Consider the following 25,479-nt stretch of genomic DNA (forward strand, 5'->3'; position numbering starts at 1 on the left):
TTCCAGAGGGTGGAGGACCAACCCAGTGCTCCCAGTATGGCCCAGTTGGGTCTTGGAGTCCCACTGGACTGGGATGAACCAGTCCTGGGAGGGAACTTTGCCCCTCCAGATGAATTTTTGGGGGATCTTTGCCATTTCCCTCCAAACTGGTCTCGGATGGGAACTCGCTGTTGGTTCTGTTCCCTTTCTGCTCTTTCCCCTAAATCCCCTGGCACCTCCAGGAGTGACAATCCCCCTCCCCATTTTCCCAGTCTGAACTGGGGGCAGCTCCCTGTGCACAAACAGAGGGGGCTCCAGGATCCCCCTGCCCCTTTCCCCCCGTTCCCCAAGGCAGCAGCCGCAGTAGAGAGCGATAGATATTTATATAAATATTTGGGGCTGTACAAGTGAGGGGGGAGTGCAGGGTGGGGCTGTGGGGGCGCGCAGGTCACAGGCCCGGGGGGGCTGTGGGCCGGGGGGGCCCCTCGCCGCTGCCTGAGTGATCCAGCTCTGCACTGTCACAGTCGGAGTCCTCGGAGACCTGGGGACACACGCGGGGCTGGGGCATCCCTGCCGCCCTGGGCCTGGGGACCCCCACCCCATGGGGGCCATTCCGGGGGGGGGACAGGGACCCCCCACCCCATGGGGGCCATTCCTGGGGGGGGACAGGGTCCCCCACCCCATGGGGGCCATTCCTGGGGGGGGACAGGGACCCCCTTCCCTTAGCCACCCCCACCCCATGGGCACCATTCCCTCTGCCAGCCCTGTCTGGGGGCTTGGGGGCTCCTCTGTCCCATGGGCGCCATTCCTGGGGGACAGGGACCCCCTTTCCCTCTGCCAACCCCCTCTGGGGGCTCACAGACCCCCCACCCCATGGGGGCCATTCCTGGGGGGCCCTGTGGACCCTCTTCCTTTGATGGCCCCGTCTGGGGGCTTGGGGATCCCCACCCCATGGGGATCATTCCTGGGGGACCCCTTCCCTTTGCCAACCCCATCTGGGGGGCTCAGGGGACACCTCCCCCCCCCATCGCATCCCATGGGGACTGTCCCAGGGGGGGCCCTGCAGACCCTCCTCCCTTTGCCCCCTCTGGGGACCATTCCCAGGGGACCCCCACCCCATGGGGACCATTCCTGGGGGTGCCCCTGCGTGGGGGCCTCACCTTGGTGGGGCTGAGCCCCCCGTGCCGGCGGCCGGGCCCCTCGGGCGGGGCCGCGTCCAGCGGGATCTCGGAGCCCTGGGACAGCAAATCCTCGGAGCGGTCATCGGGGCGCTCGTCCGTGTTGGTGCTGCCCACGTCGGGGGTGGCGCTGTGCGACGGCTCGCTCGTGTGGCCCTCGTCGCCGTCGCCGTCCGAGAAGTTCTCGGAGCTGAAGGTGGACAGCGACTGGCGCTTGCTCATCCCCGGGGGCCACCTGGGCGGGGGCGAGGGGGGCGCGGGGTGAGGGCGGGGGCTCCGGCACCCGCAGCGCTCCCGGTGTCCCCGGGCGGGGGCCGCACCCACCTCTGCCGCAGCGGCAGCTCCACCTCGCTGTCCACCTCGCCCTCCTCTTCCTCCGACGAGACCCCCCGTTTCTGGGGGCGCAGGGAGGGAGGCTTGGGGTCCTCCTGAGGCCCTCGGGAAGGACCCTCGCTCCTGGCCCGCCCCTCACCCCGCGAGGGCCCCGGCAGTGCTGACGCCCCCTCCTCGGGAGGAATCCATGCCCCCTCCCGCCTCTGGGACGGCCCTGGGGTTCCCCCCCCCCCCCCAAAAGGGCCGCGGGGCTCTGGGGTCTCACCTGCCCGCGGGTGACGGCCGCCCGGTACAGCAGAGCCGCGGGTGTCAGGTGCTGCCCGGCGGCCCCTTTGCCCCCCCGGCCGGCGCCGCTCTCCCGTTCGGGCTCCCCGGGCGTGGGGGGCTGCGCCGGGGGGGACCCTTGGCTGCCCGTGGCCCCCTCGGGTCCCGCATCGGGTTCCGTGGCCGGGGGGGCACCCGCGGCCTCCAGGGTGCCCCCGAGGATGTCGGGGCTGGCGGCGGTGGCGGGGGGACCCCGGGGGGTCCCGGCCTCGGGTCCCGGCTCCCCGCAGCCGCCCCGGGGCCCCGCCTTGCGGTGCCGGCCCTTGGCGCGGCGGCTGCGCCCTGGGGACGGGGGGCCCTTGGGACACCCCGGCAGCGCCACCTGCGCCATGGCCGCGTCCAGCTTGGGCAGCAGCACCTCCGGCTTCAGGATGTCGGGGCTGGGCACGGGAGGGACACGGGCGCGGCTGTGGGAGGGGATCCAGGCACCGCGACCCCTGGGACCTCCACAGCCCCGAAGAACCCCCCTCCCTCCCCGGGACACCGGGGTCGGCAGCCCCAGAACTCCCCAAAGGACCCCGATCCCCCCTCCGAGGTCCCCAAGCATCTGCACACGCGGGGCATTTCTCCCAAGAGCCCAGACACCCCCAGTCCCCGAAACGACCCCAAATCCAGATCCCCCAGAGCATCTCCCCCCTCCCCAAAGAGCCCAGACACCCCCAGCCCAAAGAACGCCGTCCCCTCAGGCCCCTAAACGACCCCAGGCCCCCCCACCCTGCTGGACCCGCACGTCCGGGCCTCCCAATCCCCGGCACCCCCATTTCCCCCCATCTCCCCCCGCCCCAAACGCCCCAAGGTGCCCCCCCGAGGGACCCCCGCCCCCGCTCACCGCTTGCCGTGGGGCGAGAGCTTCTGGGGGACGTTTCGCTTCTTGATGAGGGTCTCGACGGCGTTGCCGTGCAGGAGCCCCCGCGGCACCCGCGGCTTGAAGAGCCCGGGGTAGCGCTTCTCCAGCGCCTGCTCCCGCCTGCCACGGGCCACGCGTGGGCACCCGCGCCCCTCCCGGGGCAAGCGGGGCCTGCGGAGCGGCCACGGCCGGGGGGGAGCGGCCGCGGGGTCAGGGAGCACCATGGGGGGGACAAAGGGCTGGCCACGGCCAGGGAGTGACCATGGGATGGGCGCAGAGGGTGTGGGGGGGCTCTTTGGGGGTGTTATTTGTGGAGGGTTAAGATTGGGGGTGTTCTTTGGGGGGTTCTGTTTGGGGGTGTTGTTTGGGGGTGTTATTTGTGGGGGTAGCTGTTCGGGGGTGCTGTTTGGGCGCTGCCCACCCACCTGAGCAGCTCCTTCTCCTTGAGCTCCAGCTGCAGCATGAGGGCGCTCAGCTCCATGTAGAGGTTGTTGGCTCGCTCCAGTTTCCGCTCGTAGTGCTCCCGGATGTCCAGCGCGTGCCTGGGGACACACGTGGCGTCAGAACCGGCCGGGGGACAGGGACAGCGACCCGCAGCCCTCCCTGTGCCCCGCCAGCCCCCGCTGCCCCCTCCCCGGTCCCTTCCCAGCGCTCCCAGCACGGCCCCACCGCAGCTCCTCGCGCCGGCGGTTGATCAGCTCCTCCTCCAGCCGGTGCAGACACGTCCCCTCCGACTTGATCTTCTCGAAGTGCAGCTTCACCTCCTCCCGCCACTCGGCCTGCGGCACAGGGACAGCGCCGCCGCTGCCACCGCGCTCCGGCCACCCCGCACATCCAGGGCTGCGGCGGTGCCGGGCACTGTAGGCACTGCCCGGCTGGAGCAAGGGGGTCCTGGGCTGCTGGGGTTGGTACCTGGGATTTGAAGTAGGTCTCCTGCGGGGTGGACAGGACGTCGGCCGAGGCGATGTCGAGGTGCAGCAGGATCTGGCGGAAGGACGGCCGGTTCCGGGGTTTGCTGTTCCTGGGGGACGGACACGGCACTCAGGGGGGGCCGGGAGTCTCGGGGGGTTCTGGGGGAGGCTGAGAGTGCCGGGGGGTCCTGAAGGTTTTGGGGACCAGGGGCAGAGAGGGGCGCACCCGACACAGGGGGGGCACAGCTACAACCAGGGGTCCCATGGGGGGCAGGTCCCTCCTGCTGGCCCCGCGGCCCCATCTGTGTGGGGTCCCTCGGGGTGTCCCCGTGGGCACTCACCAGCACTGGCGCAGCAGCACCTTGAAGCCGTCGGGGCAGCTGGAGGGGACGGGCAGGTGGAGGCTGTTGCTGCCCACGCCCCAGATGATGGCCGACGAGTCCACGTCCTTGTAGGGGATCTCGCCCGTCAGCAGCTCCCACAGCACCACCCCGAAGGACCTGTGGGCACCCACGGCCCCCGTCACCCATGGCGACCTCCTGCTGTCCCCTCACCTCCTCCCGCTCTGGTGTCCCCAGCGTCCCCCACTCCTGGGTCCCTGATGTGCCCTGGCCCCGCCACGTCACTCCCAGTATCCCCAGTGTCCCCATCTCCGTGGCATCCCCACAATGTCTCCTGTCCCCAGTGCCTGCCACTGCAGTGTCCCCAGTGCCAGCACAGCTGGCAGTGTCCCCAGTGTCCCCGGTGTCCCCAGTGTCCCCATGGCCTCACCAGATGTCCACCTTCTCGGAGACGGGCTCGTTGCGGATGACCTCGGGGGCCATCCAGGCCACGGTGCCGGCGAAGGACATCTTGGTGCTCTTGTCAATGAGCTCCTTGGAGGTGCCGAAGTCCGAGATCTTCACCACGTCATCGTAGGTGATGAGCATGCTGGGGACACGCGCTCAGCGCCACGCCAGTGTCACGCCAATGGCACGGCAATGACACGCCAATGACACGCCAATGACACGTCAATGGCACGGGCACTGCTGCACATGCAACTGCTGCGGGCACCAGCGGGTCACGGCACAGCAGGGACAGGCAGGGCAGGGGACAGGCAGCACGGAGAGGACAGGGGACAGCACGGACACAGACACAGAACCAGACGACGCCAACACGGACACAGCAGCGGCGTGGGACACCGATGAGATGGGACAAGGCCACCATGGACATGGCCCTGCGTGGGACAGCACCACGGACATGGCCCCACCATGGACATGCAATGCCATGAGCGTGGCCCTGTTGAGGGGACGCCACCACTGCATGCACAGCTCGGCCACCACCATGAGCATGGCACTGCCACGGGCATGAAGCCACCAGGAGTGGCAATGCCAGGGTCACACAGCTCATGGACACGCAGCACCGTGGGCACAGCAGCAGGAGGGACAGGGCACCACCATGGGCACAGCATCAGGAGGGACAGGGCACCAGGAGGGACAGGGCACCAGCAGGGACAGGGCACCAGCAAGGACACGGCTCCATCCCGTCCCAGCACCGCTGTGCCATGCACCCTCCCCATGCACAGCCCCACGCCCGGGGGTCCCCGGGGCGCCCCGAGCCCCGTCCCCGGCTCACTTGGGCGATTTGAGGTCGCGGTGGATGATCTTGTGCAGGTGCAGGTAGTTCATGCCCCCGGCGATGCCCATGGACCAGTCGACCAGCAGGGAGGGGGTGACCTTGCGGCCGGCGCGCAGCACCTCGTAGAGCTGGCCCTGGGCGCAGAACTCCATGATGATGCAGTAACAGGGGGCCTGGGTGCACACGCCCCTGCGGGCACAGCGCCGCCTCAGCGCCCGCCGGGGCCAGCGCGGCCACCGCTCCACAGGGCACAGCCCCGCACGGTGCCCCGGGCCCCGGTGTCCGTGACCTTGGTGGCCGTGTCCATGCTGGGCACCGTGTCCGTGCTGTGCCCGTTCCATGTGCATTCCATGTCCATGCTGTGTCCATTCCATGTCCATGCTGTGCCTGTCGTGTCCATGCTGTGTCCATTCCATGTTCATTCCATGTCCACAATGTGCCCATTCCATGCCATGTCCATTCCATGTCCATGCTGTGCCCATTCCATGCCGTATCCATTCCATGCCCATGCTGTGTCCATGCCCATGCCATGCCCGTGTTCCAGCATGCTCCATGCCCCATGCCATGCCCATGCCCCATTCCCCCCTGCCCGTGCTGTCCCCATTTCTGTGCTGTCCCCTTGCCCGTGCTGTCCCCGTGCCCGTGCTGTCCCCGTGCCCCGGTGCCAGCAGCCCCCTCTCACTTGAAGGTGATGATGTTGGGGTGCTTGAGCTTGCGCAGGTGTTTGATGTCGGTCTCCTTGAGGTCCCGCACTTTCTTCACGGCCACCTCCTCGCCGTGGAAGCGGCCCAGGAACACGGCGCCCTGCGCCCCGCTGCCCACCCACTGCAGGTCCAGGATCTCCTCGAACGGCACCTCCCAGGGGTCTGTGGGCACCGGGGCATGGCACGCACAGCCCCCCGGGACCCCCACCATGGCACCCCCACCATGGCACCCACAGCCCCCCGGGACCCCCACCATGGCACCCACAGCCCCCCGGGACCCCCACCATGGCACCCACAGCCCGAGAGCACCCAGGGACCCCCGGAGCACCCCCAGCACCCCCATCCCCACGGTACCCCTGGTGTACCCCCAGTACTGGCACCTCCCCACCCACACCCTCCTTTCCCCCCTCACCCCTGCTTCTGCTTTTGCCCTTCACCGCCTCTTTTCTCCTCACAGTTGCCCTTTGCCCCCTTGGACCACCCTGCCCTGGACCCTGCTTTGGAGCTCCTTTCCCGTTCCCTCCCTTTCCCCCTTTCTGTCCTCCCTCACCCCCGTGCCCCGGAGCCCCCGGAGCCCCCGGAGCCCCCGGTGCTCACCCTCGGGCGGGTGTTTGTGCTCGGCCGCGTAGGCTTTGCCGATCATGGTCCACACGGGCTTGAGGCACCCGAAGAGCCCCTCCAGGAAGCCGCCCCCGGCCTGGCAGCGCAGGTGGGCGGCATCGGCCGCCAGCGGCCCCGCGGCCTCGGGGCCGAGCTCGGGGGCCCGCGGGCCCCCCCGGCGGGGCCAGGCCTCGGGGGGGGCGCTGGGGGCGGGCAGGACATCGCGCAGCACGCACTGGGTGGGCGTCAGCTCCTGCTCGGGGGTCCCGTCCGACGGCAGCGCCAGCGACGGCGACGGAGTGCGGGTCTCGTGCAGGCAGGCCATGGGGCTGGGGGCGAGCGGTCAGCGGGGCCGGAGACCCCCGGGCAGCCCCGGACAGGGGCGAGCGGTGCGCGGGGCCCGAGCGAGCGGGACACCCCCAGAACGGGGGCAGCGGTCAGCGGGGCCGGGGGCACCCCCGGAACGTGGCGGTGACCCCCAACGCGTGTGACCCCCCCCCCCGGTGCCCACGGGACCCCCGGACACGCGTGTGACCCCATTACACTCGTGCGTGCCCCCCCCCCTCCCCGCCGGGTCACCCCCGGGCACTCTCGGGGTAAACTGAGGCACGAGGGGTCCCCGGGGCGGGGGACGGTCGCCATGGCAACAGCGCGGCCGGCGGTGATGTCATCACTGAAATCGGGGGGGTTCGGGCGGGGGAGGGGCCGAGCGTCACCCCGAGGGACCCGCGGGGGAGGGGGCGCCACCCGCCCCTCCAGGTGTCGCGCGTGTCCCCCCGCGGTGACATCACGTCACAGGGTGACGTCATCCCGGTAAGGGAAGGGGCCTCCCCCCCTCCCCACCCCCGGGGAAACTGAGGCAGGAGCGGGGGGCGCGACCCGGGGGGGGGCTGGGACAGAGCGGGGGGAGGGCGGCACTTGCGACAGGCGACAGCGCCGGGCCCGTGTCGCGACAGCGCAGCGTGGGAGGAGGGGAGCGGGGGCGAAACAGCGCCCCCGCCGGCGCGTCATGTCGGGACATGGCGCCCTGTCGCGACATGGGGGGGGGGGTTGCGGGGGCCGAGGCGTGACGGGGGCAGGGGGGGATGGAGGGGTGCGCGCTCACGGGGGGGACCCGCGGGCACGCGCAGGGACTGGCGGGCGCGCGCACCCGCACCTGCCGCCCTTTGCACGCGCGCGTGGAAGGGGCCACGAGCGCGTGCACGGCCGGGGGGGGATGGGGGGGTCACGAGCGTGCACGCGCGTGTGCAAGGGGGGGGTCACGCGCGTGCAAGAGGCCGCGCGCATCCCCGCCCCCCCTCAACCCCCCCCAGCCCCCCCGCGGCCGAGGGGGGAGGGGAGGGCGCGGCCCCCCCGGGCCTGGGGGGGTCCCGGTGATGGGGGGGGGGCCCCGAGCCTCCCCCGGCCCCGCCGCCCCCCCCCCGATCCCGGCGCATCCCCGGCCCTGCCCCCTCCCCCCATCCCGGCGCATCCCCCCCCCCCGAGCGGTGCCGGTACCTGGGGGGGCTCCGGGCCCTCGCCCGGGGGCGCCGCTGCTGCCGGGGGGTCCCGGGGGGTCCCGGTGCCGGGGGGGGCCCGGCGGTGCCGGTGCTGCGGGGCTGGGCCCGGCGGGCGGGGCCGGTACCGGGGCCGGGGCCGCGGTCGGGGCGAGCGGCGAGAACGGCCCCGCCCGACGGGAACGGCCCCGCCCCGGCCCCGCCCCGCGCACCGGAGAGACCGGCACGGGCACCGGGAGCCCCCCCGGCAGCGCCCCGGGACCGCGATGCTGCACCGGGACCGCACCGGTACCGCACCGGAACCCCGGTACCGCCCCGGGACCCAGATAGAGACCGGCACCGGGACCCGGATACTGCACGGGGATCCGGATACTGCACCGGGACCCGGATACTGCACCGGGACCCGGATACCGGCACCGGGACCCGGATACTGCACCGGGAGAGACCGGCACCGGGGAGACCCCCGACACCGCACCGGGACCCCCCAATACTGCCCCGGGACCCCCACTCGGCACCGGCAAGGACCGGCACCGGGTCGGCCTCAGCGGCACCGGGACCCCGATTCTGCATCAGGACCCCGATTCTGCACCGGGACCACCCCCGGTACCGGAGAGGGCGGCACGGGCACCGGGACCGCTCTGACACCGGCACCGCTGCCGGGCCTGCACCGGCACCTCCCGGCGCCAGCACCGGGACTCCAACACCCGCCCCACCGGTGTCCCCGTGACCCCGCCGGCACCGGCGCCGGCACCGGCACCGGCACCGGGCCCAGCAGCACACGGGGCACCGGGGCCATCCCAGTGCTCCCAGTGCGGGTGTCACAGTGCTCCCAGGATGGTGTCCCCTGGGTCCCAGTGCTCCCAGTACGGTGTCCCTCCATCTCCAGTGCTCCCTGTGTGTTCCCAGCGCTCCCACTCTGACCAGTGCCACCCCTGCCCCATTGTCCCCACTGTTCCCATTACCCCCCACTGTCCCCAATGTCCCCATGTCCCCACTGTCCCCATTGCCCCCACTGTCCCCATGTCCGCACTGTCCCCACTGTCCCCAGTATCCGCATTGTCCTGGTGTCCCCACTGTCCCCAATGTCCCCATTGCCCCCACTGTCCACATTATCCCCTACTGTACCCATTATCGCCATTGTCCCCATTGCCCCCCAATGTTCCCATGTCCCCACTGTCTCCATTGTCCCCATTGTCCCCTGACCCCTCTCGAGGGAAACTGAGGCACGGCCCCCTCCCCGCCCCTCCAGCACCACGTGACCCCGCTTCCCGCCTCCTCCGCGTTCCCGCCCTCCTCCTGGCGCGGGGGGTTATGGGAAGTGTAGTCCGCCGGAGGGTGGCGGCGGCAGCGCGCCCTGCGGGCGGACTACAGTTCCCATCGCCCCCCGCGCGGCGCGGCGCTCCCGTGATGCCGCGCGCCCCCTGGCGGCGCGGGCGGCGGCCGGAGCGGCGGGGATGAGCGAGGAGGGGGCGGGCGGGGCCCGGCGGAGCGGCGGCGCCTTCCCCAGGTACCGGGACCCCCGGGGCCCCCCGGGGCTGTGCGGCTCCGCCCGGGGCCCACCGGGGCTGCCCGGCACCGCCCGGGGCCCCCCGCGCTGGCGGCGGCGGGCGGGGTGGGGGCGGCCTAGGCCGGGCTCGGGCGGGGCAGGGGAGGGGAGAGGGAGGGGGGACGGCGCTGTCCCGGCGGTGTGTGGCACCGCCGTCCCTGTCCCCGTGTCCCGGCGACATCCCCTGGCCGTGTCTCCGGCTGGCAGTGCCACCCCCGTGCCCCTGTCCTCACGGGGAGCCGGGGCTCCATCCCTGTCCCCGTGTCCCCGCGATGTGTGGCACTGCCATCCCCTGCCCGTGTCCTGCCCGTGTCCCCGCGGTGTGTGGCACTGCCATCCCCTGCCCGTGTCCCGGCCGTGCCACGCGTGTCCCAGCTGGCAGTGCCACCCCCGTGCCCCTGTCCCCACGCTGTGCCGGGGCTCCATCCCTGGCCCGTGTCGCCAGGCTGTGTGGCAGTGCCACCGCTTCCCCTCATACTGCTGGGGCTCCATCCCCGTCCCCGTGTCACCACAGCGCGCACAAGTGCCACCCCATGATGTCCCCCCGTGTCCCCACGCTCTGCGGCAGTGCCACCCCTGTCCCGTGTCCCTGTCGCCGCCGTGTCCCACCCCCTGTCGCTGTCCGTGTCCCAGCCTGGAGCAGATGGTGGCGGCCAGCCCCGGGAAGACGCCCATCAGCCTCCTGCAGGAGTATGGCACTCGCCTAGGCCGGACCCCGGGCTACGACCTGCTCAAGGCCGAGGGCCAGGCCCACCAGCCCAACTTCACCTTCCGCGTCACGCTCGGGGACATCAGCTGCACCGGTGGGACCCCGACCCCCCTGGGGAGCCCCCAGAAGGGCCCCAGGCCACCCTGTCCCTCCTGTCCCCTCGGGGACATCAGCTGCACCGGTGGGACCCCAAACCCAGGGACGCCCCTGGGGAGCTGTCCTGGGCCACCCTGCCCCTCTTGTCCCCACCCTGTCCCCCCCATCAGCTGCACCGGTGAGACCCCAAAGCTCGCAGGGCCCCCCCGGTGTCCCTGAGGGGTCCCTGAGGGTCCCTGTGTGTCCCCCAGGGCAGGGTCCCAGCAAGAAGGCGGCCAAGCACAAGGCGGCCGAGGTGGCCCTGAGGCTGCTCAGAGGGGGGGGGGCCATGCTGGAGCCCCTGGAGCACAGGTGGGGCTGGGGGGGCTCTGGGGGTACCCGGGGGGCTCTGGGGGGCTCTGGGGGGAGGGGGCATCCCGAGTAGTTTGGGGGCACCCAAGGGGGGCTGCGGGATCCTGTGGGGTGTGAGGGCTCTGCTGAGCTCGGGGGGGTCTGGGGGGGCTCTCAGGGGAGTCTGTGGGCTCCTGGGGGGGGGGTCTGGGGTCTCCCAGGGGAGCTTAGGGGGTCTGGGGGTTCCCAGGGGAATCTGGGGGTTATGGGGGCTCTGGGGGCTCCTAGGGGAGTCTGGGGTTCCAGAGGGGGGGGTCTGGGGGTTCCCAGGGGAATTTGGGGGAGGGGTCTGGGGTTCCCAGGGGAATCTGGGGGGCTCTGGGGGCTCCCAGGGCAGTCTGGGGACTCCTAGGGCAGTCTGGGGGTTCAGGGGGATCTGGGGGCTCCCAGGGCAGTCTGGCGGTTCAGGGGGGTCTGGGGGTCCCCCTAATGCCTGGGGGTGTCTCTGACCCCTGCCCCCCCCCAGCTCTCCGTTCCCCCCGGAGCCCCCCGCAGAGCCCGGCCCCGCCGCGCCCCCCCCGGCCCCCGCCGCGCCCCCCCCCCTCGCCCAGGTAAGGGGGGCCACCGTGTCCCCACCCCCCCCAAACGCCCCCGGCCCCTCTGTGGGTGCCCCCTGACCCCTGTGCCCCACAGGGGCCCCCCCCCTGGAGATGAAGACGCCGGTGTCCCCCCCCCAGGCCGAGTGCAACCCCGTGGGGGCTCTGCAGGTGGGTGCCACCTTCGGGGGGGGACACCAGGGGACACCAAGAGACCCCACCCACCTGCCCGGGCTGGGGGACACGGCCCTGGGGGGGACCTCACCCATCTGCGGGGTGGGGGGAGCACGATGGCATCTGGGGGCTCTTCCTCATTCTGGGACAGTTGTTGCTGTTTTGGGGACAGTTACCTGCATTTTGGGGCTGCTCATCCCCATTTAGGGACAGTCATTCCCCTTTTGGGGCTGCCCATCCCCATTTAGGGACAATCATTCCCATTTTGGGGCTGCCCATCCCCATTTAGGGACAGTCATTCCCCTTTTGGGGCTGCCCATCCCCATTTAGGGACAGTCATTCCCCTTTTGGGGCTGCTCATCCCTGTTTAGGGACAGTCATTCCCCTTTTGGGGCTGCTGATCCCTGTTTAGGGACAATCATTCCCATTTTGGGGCTGCTCATCCCCATTTAGGGACAATCATTCCCATTTTGGGGCTGCTTATCCCTGTTTAGGCACATTTATTCCTGCTTTGGGTGGATTATCCCTCTTTTGAGGACAATTATCCCCATTTTGGGGCCATTGTTCCCTTCTTGGTGCTGGTTATCCCCATTTGGGGACAGTTATGTCTGTTTTAGGGCTGCTTATCCCCATTTTGGGGCCATTATTCCCATCTTGGTGCTGGTTATCCACATTTTGAGGACAATTATCCCCATTTTGGGGCCGGTTATCCCCGTTTGGGGCCGCTATCTCCATTTTGGAGGCTGTTGCCCCAGTGTGGGGCCGCTGATGGTGGCTCGGGGCTGTCCCCACGTGGGGTGGCCGTGTCCCCAGGGCTGGCCGTGTCCCCAGGTGTGTCCGTGTCCCCAGGTGTGTCCATGTCCCCATGTCCCCACGTGGGCTGGCCGTGTCCCCCCAGGGCTGGCCGTGTCCCCAGGTGTGTCCGTGTCCCCTCAGGAGCTGGTGGTGCAGAAGGGCTGGCGCCTGCCCGAGTACACGGTGACGCAGGAGTCGGGGCCGGCGCACCGCAAGGAGTTCACCATGACCTGCCGGGTGGAGCGGTTCGTGGAGATCGGTGAGGGCCCGGGGGGTCCCGGGGGTCCCGGGCAGGGCTCCGGGGGTCCCAGCTCACGCCCAGCCCCTCCCCAGGCAGTGGCACCTCCAAGAAGCTGGCCAAGCGCAACGCGGCCGCCAAGATGCTGGTGAGGATCCACAACGTCCCCATGGAGCCACGCGACGGCAGCGAGGCCGAGGGCGAGGAGGACCAGTTCAACATGGTACTGGGGGCACTGGGAGGGACACGGGCACCCAGAGACACCCTGGGCTCACCCAGAGTAACCCCAGAGACACCCTGGACTCACCCAGGGGCACCAGAGACACCCTGGGCTCACCCAGGGGCACCCCAGAGTCACCCTGGACTCACCCAGGGACACCCCAGAGTCCCCCAGAGCCACCCAGCGTCCCCCAGAGCAACCCAGAGTCCCCTCTGCCCCCTGCTCCAGGCCGTGGGGAGGGCACCGCTGGGTTTGGGGCTGTGGGTGGCTCCGGGGGTGTCCTGCGGTTCCCGGGGTGGTTCCCACACCTCAGGGGGTGGGGTCGGGGCAGACCCCGGGGCCTGGGCAGGTCCCCGAGCCCCGGTGCCCCCTCCCCAGACGTGCCCCCGGCTGGAGGGGCTGCGGGGCCGCGCCCCCGGCTGCACCTGGGACTCGCTGCGCAACTCGGCGGGCGAGAAGCTGGGCCAGCTGCGGAGCCGCGGGGGCAGCGCCGCGCCGGGGGGCGCCTGCGCCCTGCTGCAGGAGCTCTCGGAGGAGCAGAGCTTCGCCATCAGCTACCTCGACATCGGTGAGCCCCGGGCCCCCTCAGCCCGGCCCCGGACCCCGCGGCTGCCCCGGAGGTGCCCGGGGCCGTGGGGTGACCCCGCTGTGCCCCCAGACGCGCTGAGCCTCAGCGGGCTGCACCAGTGCCTGGTGGAGCTCTCCACGCAGCCGACCACGGTGTGCCATGGGTCGGCCCCGTCCCGCGACGGTGCCCGCGCCCAGGCGGCCCGGAACGCGCTGCAGTACCTGCGCATCATGGCCGGGGGCAAGTGAGCCCCGCCCGGGGGCAGCGAGCCCTGCCCGGGGGCAGCGAGCCCTGCCCGGGGCAGTCAAACCCTGCCCGGGGCAAGGGAGCCCCGCCCGGGGGCAGCGAGCCCTGCCCGGGGCAAGGGAGCCCTGCCCGGGGCAGTCAAACCCTGCCCGGGGCAAGGGAGCCCCGCCCGGGGGCAGCGAGCCCTGCCCGGGGCAAGGGAGCCCTGCCCGGGGCAGTCAAACCCTGCCGGGGCAGTCAAACCCCGCCCGGGGCAATCGAGCCCCGCCGGGGCGGTGGCCACAGCTGCCCCCGGAGCCCCCGGGCAGTGCTCGGACCCTCTGGACACGGCCCCCACCCGCGGCCACCGCCCCGACCCCGCTGCGGGTGGACGGACGGACAGACAGACAGACAGACGGACCTCAGGGCCCGGGGCCCCCCTCCGGCCTGGCCCCCGTTCTGGAGGGTCCCCGGGTGCCATCGGCCCCCCAGAATAAAGCTGGGGGGGTTTGTACTCCCCGTGTCCGTGTCTGCTTGGGGCCGGCGGCGCCTGGGGTGCAGAGGAGGGCGGGAGCCGCGTCCCCCCCACCCATCCCGGGGAGGGACCAGAGCAGGGCTCGGGCTGGGGGGACAAATCGCTTTATTGGGGGACAGACGGAGCCCCCGAGGCGGCCGGGCCGGGCCGGGCTCGGGGCCGGGCTCAGCGGCGGCGGCCGAAGCGCTGCGGGGTCGCCATGGTCCAGAACGGGGCCGCCGGGGGGTCCCAGCTGCGGGGGCTGAGCCGGGCCTGGGGACCCCCCTGCGGCCCCCAGCCCGACCTGCGGGGGGACACGGCACCGTTAATCCGCACCGGGGACGCCATGGGGACAGACAGAGGGACGGGGATGGACGGACGGACGGATGGGAATGGGCTGAACACGGACACGAAATGGAGCCCCCATCCCCGCACCCCCGACCCTTCTCAGGCACCCCAAACCCCCCTGTCCCACCTCCCGCTGGGTTTGGGGCCGCGCTGTCCCCGATCGTGGCCGGGCCCCCATCCCCGCTCACCTCGGCGGCGGCCGGGGGGCCCCGGGGGCGCGGCCGGGGCGCCGCAGGGACCGGAGCAGCGCTCCCAGGGCGGCGGCGGCGGCGGGGGGCGGCCCCGGGGGGGGCTGCGGCGGCGGCCTGAGGCGGGGGAGGAGCGGGGCTCGCAGCGGTCCTGGAACCGCACAGCGACCCCCGACCCCAACCCCGAGCATCCCCCACAAACCGGACCCGGCGGCGCGGCCGGGCCGGGGCTCACCGGGGCCGGGCCGGGGGTCCCGGGACAGGCGCGGGCGGAGCGCGGGGTCCCCGCCAGCAGCAGCAGCAGCAGCAGCAGGAGCAGCGCCGGGCGCCCCGCCATGGCCATCGCCATCGCCCCCGCCCCGCCGCCGCCGCCGCCTCTTATAGCCGGGCCGAGCCGGGCCGGGGGTCCCGGGGGAGCGGCGGGAGCAGCCCCGGCCCCGCCGCCGTTAATGAAACCCATTTAGCAGCCGCGACAGCCGCCCCCGGGGACGGACGGACGGACGGATGGATGAGCGGACAGGGGAGCCCCGCACCGCCCGTCCCGCCCGGGCCCCGCAACCGGAACCGCCGGGGCTGCGGAGCGAGAGCCCCGGGACCCCCGAACTGCACCGGGACCTCACCAGGCCAGGACCCTTTGATACCGGGACCCCTCCCCTGTCCCGCGACCAGCCCCATCACCCCCAGACCGGGACCCTTCCCCGGTTCCCATCACCCCCAGACCGGGACCCTTCCCCGGTTCCCATCACCCCCACACCGGGACCCCTCCCCGGTTCCCCATCACCCCCAGACCCCCCCGGTCCCCCCGCTCGGCCGGGTCTCGCTGCCGCCCCCCGGTGGTCGCTGCGCGCTCCTGCAGCCCCGACGGCGCGGCCGCGGCTCCCCCGACCCCAAACCAGCCGAAATCGCCCCAAAAATCGCGCCCGGGGGCGGCCCGGGACACTGCGGAGGGCGGCAGTCCCGCGTCCAGCCGGTGTCACCCTCGGTCCGGTGCCACCCACACCCCGGTGAACCCCGGGGTGTCCCCAGCCCGCACCCCCCACAAAGGGCAGCAGCCGGCGGCTCCTGGGTAATATTTAATGTTATATTTGCAGCATAAATAAAAGGCACGTTACATGTTTGGTATGACACGGCCGAGGGCGGGGGAGGCTGGGACGAGTCCCCCGGGTCCCCCCGCGGCCCCGGGCCCCGCGGGGCTGTGAGGACCCGCTCACAGGAGCCCGGGCGGGCCGGGGGTCCCTCGGGGGCTGCGGGGCTCGGCTCGGACCCGCGGCGGCCGCTCTACGATACATGGGTGCGTATACGCGTCGATATGGACTGATAAGATACTACACAGGTACTCGGGGTCCTTTTTGGCTTCTTCCATTATTGATCGTCAAAGCTCGTGGCACAAAGCAGCTGGGGGTGGGGGGCGCGCCCGGGACCCTCGTCCCGTGTCCCTTCGGCACCTCCCGGGCTCGATTTGGGGTCCCCCTGGGGCGAACGGAGCAGGAACGGGTCCAGGAGCCCCCAAATGTCACAATTCCCACCCGGGCCAAGAATCCCGGACCAAACACCGGGGCGGGGGGGAAATGGGACCAACTCTTCCCAGCCCGCCCGATCCGCGGGGATTTGGAGGCTGAAGAGGGAGGAGGAGGAGGGAGGGAGCAGCAGCTCCCCCGGGGTCTGCAGCCATCCACCCGTTCCTATCCAGAATTCCATAAAATCCACAAACCCCAAACCCCGCAGCCGATCCCGCTCCCCGCGCTGCCCCAGCCCGGCCCCACCGGAGCCTTCGGACCCCGCAGAGCCGCGAGGAGCCCCCGGGGGCCGCGGGTCCCGGCAGGGAGAGGGGACAGGAGGGGACGGGAGAGGGGACGGGAGAGGACAGGAGGGGACAGGAGAGGGGACGGGAGAGGGGACGGGAGAGGACAGGAGGGGACAGGAGAGGGGACGGGAGGGAGGCTCGGCCCCCGGGATGCCCGGGGCTGGCAGAGCAAAGTGCAGGCGCCCGGCGCTGCCGAGCGGGGCCGGGGAGGAATCGGCACGGAGCAGAATCGGGGGGGTTTGCCCCAAAACTGGTGACAAAGCGAGGCGGGGCTGCTTTTGGGGTAAAACACACGGGGAATGGGCACGGGAAGCTCCAACCCTGTGAGTGACCCAGGTACGGCCGGACCCGGACTCAGCTCGCTCCCGCTTGTCCCTGACCACCTTTGGAGCTTTCCTTTTTCGGGATTTGCAGAATTTTCAAGGCACTGGCGATGGGGGATGTGGGAATGGGGAGCTCGGGGCAGGGAGGGACGGGGGGAGCTGCTCCTGCAGCCCCATCCCGAGGGGACCACCAGGATTCCCGGGAAGAGCAGCGAGGCAGGACAGCCCCAGCAGACAAAGCCTGGATTTTCCAGCCTTTGCTCGTTCCTGGTGCACCAAGGCCCCCACAGCAAACGGGGGAACCGGAGGGGACGCCCCGAGCTCAGCTCCCCCTGCCCCGGATGGACACCCGGGCCCCCCACGCCACGGGAGGAGCTGCTGCACCCTGCACCCCCCGCCGCCCCCCAGGGATCCCCCAAAACGGCTCTGAGCCCTCCCTGGCCTCACCTGAGGGCCTCACCTGGGCCCTCCTGGCCACGCCCTGCGGCAGAAACACCCTGGTGGGGACAGGGAGAGCTGTGAGCCCCAGACTGGGCTTTAGGAACAGCTTTAGGGGGAAAAGGGGGTCTGGGGGATGTGTGGGACCCCGACGGGAGATTCCCGGGGCTGGAGCACGGAGAGGAGCTGGGATGAGCAAGAGGAAAAAGGGGAGAGCGGGAGCAGCGACACAAACCCACCCTGACCCCGGTCCCGGCTGAGGAAGAGCTGCCCAAGAGGGAGGGAGGGAGGGGGAGAAGCCGGATTGCATGGCTGGGAACACCCCAAACCTCAGTGCTGAGATCCCAGTGCCCTGCCCAGCCTTGGCTTTGGGTTTCGCTGTCCCTGGGAACCTTCCAAGCGTGGAGGAACCAACCAGAATCACCTGGACAAACCAACCTGGCTCCAAAGTGGCGAGTGCGACCTGAGGGGGGCTTGGCTGAGGAGGGACCTGAGGGGCAGCAATCCCAGGGGCTGGAGCAGTTCCATGGACAGGGACAAGATTCCTTCCACATCCCAAAACACATGGCAGCCCTTCCCATTCCCCATTATTCCCCATTCCCATTCCCCATTATTCCTCATTCCCCATTCCCCATTATTCCCCATTATTTCCCATTCCCATTCCCCATTATTCCCCATTATTTCCCATTCCCCATCATTTCCCATTCCCGGCTCCATCTGAGGTTCCTGGGGAAGCTCTGGAGCCACCCAGGCACGCCCAGGACAGAGCCCAGTGTCCCCCCAGCAGCACAAGGGACCCGGTCCCAGCTCCTGGTGTGGAGGGTGGCACCTGGCCCTGCCCAGCTCAGGGGTGGCTCCTTTGTCTGCCCCGGCCGGGCAGCGACAGAGGCTCCATCCCCAAACCCCAACCCCAAACCCCGACCCCGTTCCCGCTCCCTCCCTCGGAACAATCCCTGATTCAAGGCCACCATTACTGAGGTCACCGGGGTCTGTGAGGGGGAGCTGCTCCCAGGGCGTGCGCTGGGCTTGTCCAGGGAGCCGGGGCTGGGTTTGGGTTTGCCCAGGGAACCAGGGCTGGGTTTGCCCAGGGAGCCGGGCTGGGGCCGCTCTGGGCACTCCTGTTGCTGTCAATGCCAGCTGTCCCTGCCTGTGTCCCACTCCCATTCCCTGGGAATGCAGGAGCAGCCCTGGCCAGGCTGTCCCTGTCCCAGCACCCAGCCCAGAGCAGCCCCTGAGTGCCTGGGGACCCGCCTGTCCCCAGCCCCACGCTGTCCCCAGCCCCACACTGTCCCCAGCCCCACGCTGTCCCCAGCCCCACGCTGTCCCCAGCCCCACACTGTCCCCTTGTCCCATGCTGTCCCCTTGTCCCATGCTGTCCCCTTGTCCCACGCTGTCCCCAGCCCCACACTGTCCCCAGCCCCACGGTGTCCCCAGCCCCACGCTGTCCCCAGCCCCACGCTGTCCCCTTGTCCCATGCTGTCCCCTTGTCCCATGCTGTCCCCTTGTCCCACGCTGTCCCCTTGTCCCACGCTGTCCCCAGCCCCACGCTGTCCCCTTGTCCCAGCTGCTGGGGCACAAACCCAGAGCAGTCCTGGCTCCCAAAACTCCCCCATGGCTGGGGCAGGGGCTGGGGCTGGGGCAGGGAGGAGCCCTCGGTCCCAGAGCTCAGAGCTCCGGGAGGCTCCTGGTGAAGGTGCAACAATTTGGGGAGTGGGGACAAGCCTGGGGGGCAGCACAGGGACAGCAGGGATGTCACAGCCTCCTGTGCCCTCTGCAGCATGGGGACAGCACATGGGGACAGTACGGAGTGCCACAGCCCCCTGCCTGGGGACAGCACATGGGGACAGCATGGAGTGCCACAGCCCCCTGCTCAGGGACAGCACAGAGTGTCCCCAGAGTGCCACAGCCCCCTGCTCAGGGACAGCACAGAGTGTCCCCAGAGTGCCACAGCCCCCTGCCCAGGGACAGGGCCAGCACCTGGGGCTCCCCAGATTTAGTGTCAGCCACAGGAGCCCTGAACCCGCCCTCCCTGGGGCTCCATTGGGGGGGAAAGCGCCAGAGCTGCCCTTAACTCAAACCGAACCAGAACCAGAAGAACAGAACCCAGACAGGAGAGGGAAGGTCCCTGCGGTGCCCTATGGAACACAAGCCCAGACAGGAGAGGGAAGGTCCTGCACCCCTCGGAACAGACCCCAGACAGGAGAGGGAAGGTCCTGCACCCCTCGGAACAGACCCCAGGAGGGACAGGGAAGGGCCTGCACCCCTCGGAACAGACCCCAGACAGGACAGGGAAGGCCCTGCACCCCTCGGAACAGACCCCAGGAGGGACAGGGAAGGTCCTGCACCCCTCAGAACAGACCCCAGACAGGACAGGGAAGGCCCCAGTGCCCCTCGGAACAGACCCCAGACAGGAGAGGGAAGGTCCTGCACCCCTCGGAGCAGACCCCAGACAGGACAGGGAAGGCCCCGGTGCCCCATGGAACACAACCCCAGACAGGACAGGGAAGGCCCCGCGCCCCGCGGGCGGTGCAGGCTGTGCTCAGTCCGTGTGGGTGCCCCCAGCCCGGGGCCATCATCTGCCGGCAGAGTGCGACTGTGGGGCCATGATGACGGGCGAGGCCGCGGGCACGGCCAGCTCTGTCCTTTGCCCGGCCATGTGGGCCAGCACCGAGCTGGCCACGGCCTCGGCGGCCGAGCGGAGCCCGTTGGGCGCGGCCGAGGCCGAGCTGTGCTGGATGACGGGCGCGGGCGAGCCCGAGGGCTCCGAGCTCTCCTTGGGGCTCTCTGCGGGACAGGAGCGGGAGAGGAGAGGGTCAGGGACGGCAGGGGCAGCACGGGGGACAGGGCATGGGCTGGGGGGGAACGGGGCTGGTTTGGGGTGGGGAACGGGGCTGGTTTGGGAATGGGGCTGGTTTGGGGTGGCAATGGGGCTGGTTTGGAGTGGGGAATGGGGCTGGTTTGGGGTGGCAGTGGGGCTGGTTTGGGGTGGCAGTGGGGCTGGTTTGGAGTGGGGAATGGGGCTGGTTTGGAGTGGGGAATGGGGCTGGTTTGGGGTGGCAATGGGGCTGGTTTGGGGTGGCAGTGGGGCTGGTTTGGGGTGGCAATGGGGCTGGTTTGGGGTGGCAGTGGGGCTGCTTTGGGGTGGCAGTGGGGCTGGTTTGGGGTGGCAGTGGGGCTGCTGGCCCAGAGGAGGATCAGGGACCAGCAGGAACGGGCTGGACGCTCCAGCCTGGAGCAGCGAGAAGCCAACCCCAGGGCATAGCGGGGCAGGACAGGGACAGGAGCAGGAGCTGGGACACAGGGACCCTCCCCACCCTGCTGGGACTGCAGCCCCATCCCAGGGAGCCGCTGGATGCTCCTGAATTGCAGGCAGGAAGCAGCACAGCTTCCCGAGGAGGGCAGCACTGGCACAGCCTTCATCCCACCGCTCCTTCCCTGCCCATCCATTCCTCATTAACGGGAATTAATTTCCCCCCAGGTTCTGGAGCCAAGGCTGAGCAGCCCCTTCCCCACCTGCCAGGGGGAGCAGGATGCCCTCAGCAGGCCCAGGAGCTGGGCTTTGGGGGGCATTTTTTACCTAAATCACCTGCTTTGCTCTTTACTGCTTCCCAAGCCATAAAAATCAATCAGAGCCCATCACGAGGCTTTGCCTGCTCCGTTTTTCGGGGAATTTGCAGCCCCGTGAGGGGACGGGGGCAGACAAAGGCAGAGCCCTCCTTCCCTTTGTTCCTCCAGAATTTTGGGAGGCAGAGCCTGGGGATCACCTGGGAGATCTCAGATGCCCCAGAGGTGCCAGCAGGGAATTCCACCTCCCTTTAGGAGAGCAAACAAAGGCAGAGCTGGGATGTTTGTGGCACGTGAAACCCCAGCAAAAACCAACAACCCAGAGCTCTGCACCCAGAGGTGCCAGCAGGGAATTCCACCTCCCTTGGCAGGAGCAAACAAAGGCAGAGCTGGGATGTTTGTGGCACGTGAAACCCCAACACAAATCAGGCGTGGGGCTCAGCCCCTCCCCGGGCTCCTTGTCCCGGGCTGGGAAGGTCGAGCAGAGCCATCTCCTGCCCTGGCACCCCAAGAGTGCAGATTTACAATAAAGCTCAGAGTGCCCAGGGCAGCTGCAGCCCCATCAGGGACCTGGGGCTTTGTGCAGGACCTGCCTGGCCACAAATCTCGGCCATAAAAAGGGGCAGAGGGGAGGGGGGAGTCTCATTCTTAGCCTGCAGATGTGGATGAATTCCTGCTGCTGAGGGGGAATCGGGATGAGCAGGGAGAAGCGGGGAGCCCCCACCCTCTGCAGGGCTGGGGTTTGGGCATTTGGGGACACTGAGGGGCTCAGAGCCAGCCAGGGGTGACAGGAACTGTGCCAGGACCCCTCAGCCCATCCCTGTGCCCCACCAGGCCGGGCAGAACCCCAGAGCCCCAGACAGGGGGCGAGGCACAGCCCTCACAACGCTGAATTTTCATTTTTTAGATAATTTTTCCCTTTTTTCTCCCTGTGTTCCTGCAGTTCCCACTCTCTCAGCCCATCCTCCCGTTTTTCCAAGGAACACTAGAGGACTCCAGCGTCCTCCCAAAGCCTCTCAGCAGCCTGGAATTGGCATTGCAGGGAGGGCAGCAGGACCCAGATCGTGTTTAGCTCCCGGCTTGGTTATAATGAAACAGCCAGCATTAAAAAAAGAGAAAATTATGGGAAGAAAAGGAGATAAAAAGGAGCCTTTTCCTTTTTTTTTCTTTTAACTGCCAAGCCGAGGCAGCCGGGTGGGGATGGCAGAGAATGAGCAATGGAGCTCCAGGATGTCGTGGAGGGAGGGAGCCTGGCCTTGGTGTGGAGCAGCAAATTTGGAATTTCCAAGGGGTGATCAGGGCTGGGCTGGAGCCACAGCAGCCAGACACCCCTGGGGGACAGGGACACAAACCCGGGGGACACAGGGACACAAACCTGGGGGACACAAACCTGGGGGACACAGGGACACAAACCTGGGGGGGACAAACCTGGGGGGGACACAGGGACACAAACCTGGGGGGCACAGGGACACAAACCTGGGGGACACAAACCTGGGGGACACAGGGACACAAACCTGGGGGACACAAACCTGGGGGACACAGGGACACAAACCTGGGGGACACAGGGACACAGACCCGGGGGACACAGGGACACAAACCTGGGGGGCACAGGGACACAAACCTGGGGTACACAAACCTGGGGGACACAGGGACACAAACCTGGGGGACACAGGGACACAGACCCGGGGGACACAGGGACACAAACCTGGGGGACACAGGGACACAAACCTGGGGTACACAAACCTGGGGGACACAGGGACACAAACCTGGGGGACACAGGGACACAGACCCGGGGGACACAGGGACACAAACCTGGGGGACACAGGGACACAAACCCGGGGGGGCACAGGGACACAAACCTGGGGGACACAGGGACACAAACCCGGGGGGGCACAGGGACACAAACCTGGGGTACACAAACCTGGGGGGCACAGGGACACGGGGGGCACAGGGACACCCACCCTGCCCTGGCACTGCCCTCATGGCAGCTGGTGCCACCCCAAGGTCGCAGGGACAATCTGGGGGATCCCCCTCAGTGGGATGGGCAGGGATGCCCTGGGGGGCTCTGAGGGGTTTTAGGGTGTCCTGGCCCAGCCCTGCACTCTGCACTCCCTGCTGGGTCCTGTGCTGTGCCAGCCCTGCCCTGCAGTGACCCCGACAGACAGGGGGTGACAGGGACAGCCTGAGGGGACAGTCCCCTCCCAGCCCGGCCCGGCCCAGCCTGGCCCAGCCTGGCCCGGCCCAGCCCGGCGGTGCCATCACTCACCCAGGTAGCCCTGGGTCTTCTTCTGCAGGGCTGTGACGGGACAGTCCTTGTGGGCCAGCAGCAGCTGCTTCAGCTGAGCCACCTCGTTCCTGAGCAGCGTCACCTCGTTCTGAGGGGACACACAGACACACACACTGACCTGAGTCACTCCTCAGAGCGTCCCAAAAACCCTCAGAGCGTCCCAAAAACCCCCAGAGTGTCCCAAAAGCCCAGGGCTGTGCCAGGGCTGCACCAGCCCCGTGCCAGGGCCGTGCCAGGGCCGTGCCCCACTCACGCTCAGCTGGATGTTCTGGCTCGTCAGCTCCTCGGCTTTCTTCTCCAGCGAGGACACCCAGAGCTTGCGTTTCTGCCGGCAGCGCGAGGCGGCCGCGCGGTTCCGCTCCAGGAAGCGCTGCCGGCGCTCGTCCGGATCCTCGTCAGCAGCACGGCGCCTGCGGCCGCCCGAGCTGGGCACGGGCTGGGCCGGGGACACCTGGGGACAGCACAGGGAGAGCTGGGCACGGGCTGGGCTGGGGACACCTGGGGACAGCACAGGGACAGCTGGGCACGGGCTGGGGACAGGACAGGAACAGGGAGAGCTGGGCATGGGCTGGGGACACCTGGGGACAGCACAGGGAGAGCTGGGCATGGCGATGGGGCACAGGGACAGGGACATGGGGACAGGGGATGGGGACAGGGCCTGTGCTCAGCAGTGGCTCTGGGACAGGCAGGACACGGCGCTGGCACCGCAGAGCGGAGCGGAGCTCGGTCCCGCTGCCACCGCCCGGCACGGTCGCTGCTCAGGGCAGCAGCAAATCCCGGCTTTTAAGAATCTAATTTGCTTTAAAAATTAATTTTCCCCTCAAAACCTCCAGCCAACAAGCTCTGGGAGGCAACGGGGAACGGGAGGTTTTGTAGGGCCCCAGTTTTATTGGGGAGAACAAAGGGAGAGCAGCCAGGGCTGGCAGTGGAGCAGCCCCAGCCCCACACCAGGGCTGGCCCAACCCCACACCGGGGCCAGCCCAGCCCCACAGAGCAGGGCCAGCCCACAGAGCCGGCCCAGCCCCACACCAGAGCCAGCCCAGCCCCAGTGCAGCATATGGAGATTAAACTCTGCAAGCCCAGCCGGGCTGGAGCAGGTGGCCACGCTGATGGAGGCTGCTGGCATTTGGCTGCTGCAGGAGCCAGCCCGGCTGATGGCCTGAGCGAGGAGCATTTAACCCAGATTTGGGCAGGGAGAAGAGGGGAAACGCTCCTTCCCAGGGCTGCCAGGCAGATGAAGCAGGGCTGCAGCCCCTGCCTGGTGTGCTGGGAGTGCCTCAGTGCTGAGCAGCCCTGGAATGAAGAGGTTTTAACCCATTCTGCAGCACAGGGAGGATGCTGGGAGGTTTTGTGCTCCTCGCCCAGCCCCAGGGCAGCAGCAGAGCAGCAGCAGCAGCAGCAGCAGCACACACACACACAGACACACACACACACCCCCACACACACACACACCTGTGGCTGGGCTGGCGAGGGGGTGTCGGGGTGCTGGCCCCCCTGGCTCTGCTCCGGCCGCGCGGTCACCATGGTGCTGGCCGAGCCCACGGCCAGGCTGCTGCCGTTCAGCGAGGAGGACGCTGCCAGGCTGGCCTTCAGCCTCTGCCAGGGGAGAAAAAGGCACAGCAGAAAAGGCACATCAGAGGAACTGCCAGGGCCCTGGCTGCCCCTGACACCCTGCAGCCACCCCGCTGGACACGGGCACCGGCAGTGTCCGACACAGAGGGCAGTGTCCGACCCAGTGTCCGACCCAGAGGGCAGTGTCCAGCCCAGCCCAGTGTCCAGCCCAGTGTCCAGCCCAGTCCCTGCGTGCCCACAGCGGGATCTGGAGTGTGCCGAGGGAGCCAGGGGTGCCTGGTGCCAAATCCCTTCCCTGGCTCTCTGGCCAGGAGCTGCTGGAGGCTGAGGGCCCCCCTGTCCCCTCACCATTTTGGCTTCGGAGTGCACCGGGAGCGCTGAGGGCGACAGGGACCCGCTGCTGCTGCTGCCGCTGCTGCTGCTGCTGGGGGGCCCGGGGATGCCAGGGATGTTGGGCACCATGGCCAGGGGCCGGGCCAGCTGTGGGGAGCAGGACAGAGGCGCTGGCACTGGAGCAGCCCCGCGGGAGCTCTGGCAGAGTGGGGCTGGCAAACGCCCAGCCCAGGTCACCCCTGACGGCTGCTGGCACCCACGGTGGCCGTGCCAGAATCACCCAGCGCGGAGCACAGAAAGGGACAGCTCCTTCCCTTCCCTTCCCTTCCCTTCCCTTCCCTTCCCTTCCCTTCCCTTCCCTTCCCTTCCCTTCCCTTCCCTTCCCTTCCCTTCCCTCAGAGCAGCTGCTCCCAATGGAAGCGGCTCCTCAGGACCCTGTGGCTCCCAACCCTGGCCTGGCAGTGCCACCCATCTGTCAGGGCACGGGTTTGGGTTTTTCCAAAGGGACTGATTGCCCTCTGCCCCTCCTGCAGCCCCCAGGCTGGGAGGGGAGGCACGGAGAGTGTGAGCAGGGCAGGGCAGGGCTCTGGAAGGTTCTCTCACCGAAATGACAGAAGGCATC

The 25,479-nt window shown here is 69.4% G+C and overlaps 3 protein-coding genes across 4 annotated transcripts in view; 1 reads left to right on the forward strand and 2 right to left on the reverse strand.

Moving 5' to 3' along the window:
• Positions 1 to 343: 343 nt before the first annotated feature.
• On the reverse strand, positions 344 to 9,020 carry MAP3K12 (mitogen-activated protein kinase kinase kinase 12). The gene is made up of 14 exons (XM_071419160.1): positions 7,991 to 9,020; positions 6,491 to 6,822; positions 5,872 to 6,055; positions 5,187 to 5,378; positions 4,344 to 4,502; positions 3,914 to 4,072; positions 3,574 to 3,682; positions 3,331 to 3,440; positions 3,087 to 3,203; positions 2,644 to 2,781; positions 1,756 to 2,194; positions 1,482 to 1,552; positions 1,140 to 1,392; positions 344 to 520 (listed from the first exon to the last, which is right to left on the reverse strand). Exons 1-14 carry the CDS (start codon positions 8,974 to 8,976, stop codon positions 428 to 430), a joined length of 3,342 nt encoding a protein of 1,113 aa, XP_071275261.1. The 5' UTR covers positions 8,977 to 9,020; the 3' UTR covers positions 344 to 427.
• Positions 9,021 to 10,155: 1,135 nt separating this feature from the next.
• On the forward strand, positions 10,156 to 15,633 carry TARBP2 (TARBP2 subunit of RISC loading complex). Of its 2 annotated transcripts, XM_071419164.1 has the most exons (8): positions 10,156 to 10,338; positions 10,592 to 10,691; positions 11,197 to 11,279; positions 11,364 to 11,437; positions 12,377 to 12,494; positions 12,569 to 12,696; positions 13,072 to 13,261; positions 13,352 to 13,509. In XM_071419164.1, the coding sequence occupies exons 1-8, from the start codon at positions 10,179 to 10,181 to the stop codon at positions 13,507 to 13,509; spliced, it is 1,011 nt and encodes a 336-aa protein (XP_071275265.1). In that variant the 5' UTR covers positions 10,156 to 10,178. The 2 variants fall into 2 exon arrangements, with proteins under 2 accessions (XP_071275265.1, XP_071275264.1); XM_071419163.1 differs by lacking the exons at positions 10,156 to 10,338; positions 10,592 to 10,691; positions 11,197 to 11,279; positions 11,364 to 11,437 and adding exons at positions 11,461 to 12,273; positions 13,732 to 15,633 and having other exon boundaries at positions 12,339 to 12,494; positions 13,352 to 13,692.
• A 3,275-nt stretch (positions 15,634 to 18,908) lies between these two features.
• LOC139586033 (cyclic AMP-dependent transcription factor ATF-7-like) overlaps positions 18,909 to 25,479 on the reverse strand; it is a 43,096-nt gene continuing 36,525 nt past the window's right edge. The window contains exons 7-12 of the mRNA XM_071419165.1: positions 25,461 to 25,479; positions 24,873 to 25,004; positions 24,405 to 24,548; positions 23,206 to 23,403; positions 22,932 to 23,040; positions 18,909 to 19,885 (exon numbers count right to left, since the gene is read on the reverse strand). The exon at positions 25,461 to 25,479 is cut by the window's right edge and continues 81 nt beyond it. Of these exons, the coding sequence (XP_071275266.1) occupies positions 19,674 to 19,885; positions 22,932 to 23,040; positions 23,206 to 23,403; positions 24,405 to 24,548; positions 24,873 to 25,004; positions 25,461 to 25,479 (814 nt within the window). The 3' untranslated portion in view covers positions 18,909 to 19,673. The remainder of the gene's footprint in view (positions 19,886 to 22,931; positions 23,041 to 23,205; positions 23,404 to 24,404; positions 24,549 to 24,872; positions 25,005 to 25,460) is intronic.

The sequence above is a fragment of the Agelaius tricolor genome, unplaced genomic scaffold (assembly GCF_023055355.1).
Source record: "Agelaius tricolor isolate 1412-34295 unplaced genomic scaffold, bAgeTri1.0.p SCAF_101, whole genome shotgun sequence".
Taxonomy (NCBI): Eukaryota; Metazoa; Chordata; class Aves; order Passeriformes; family Icteridae; genus Agelaius; species Agelaius tricolor.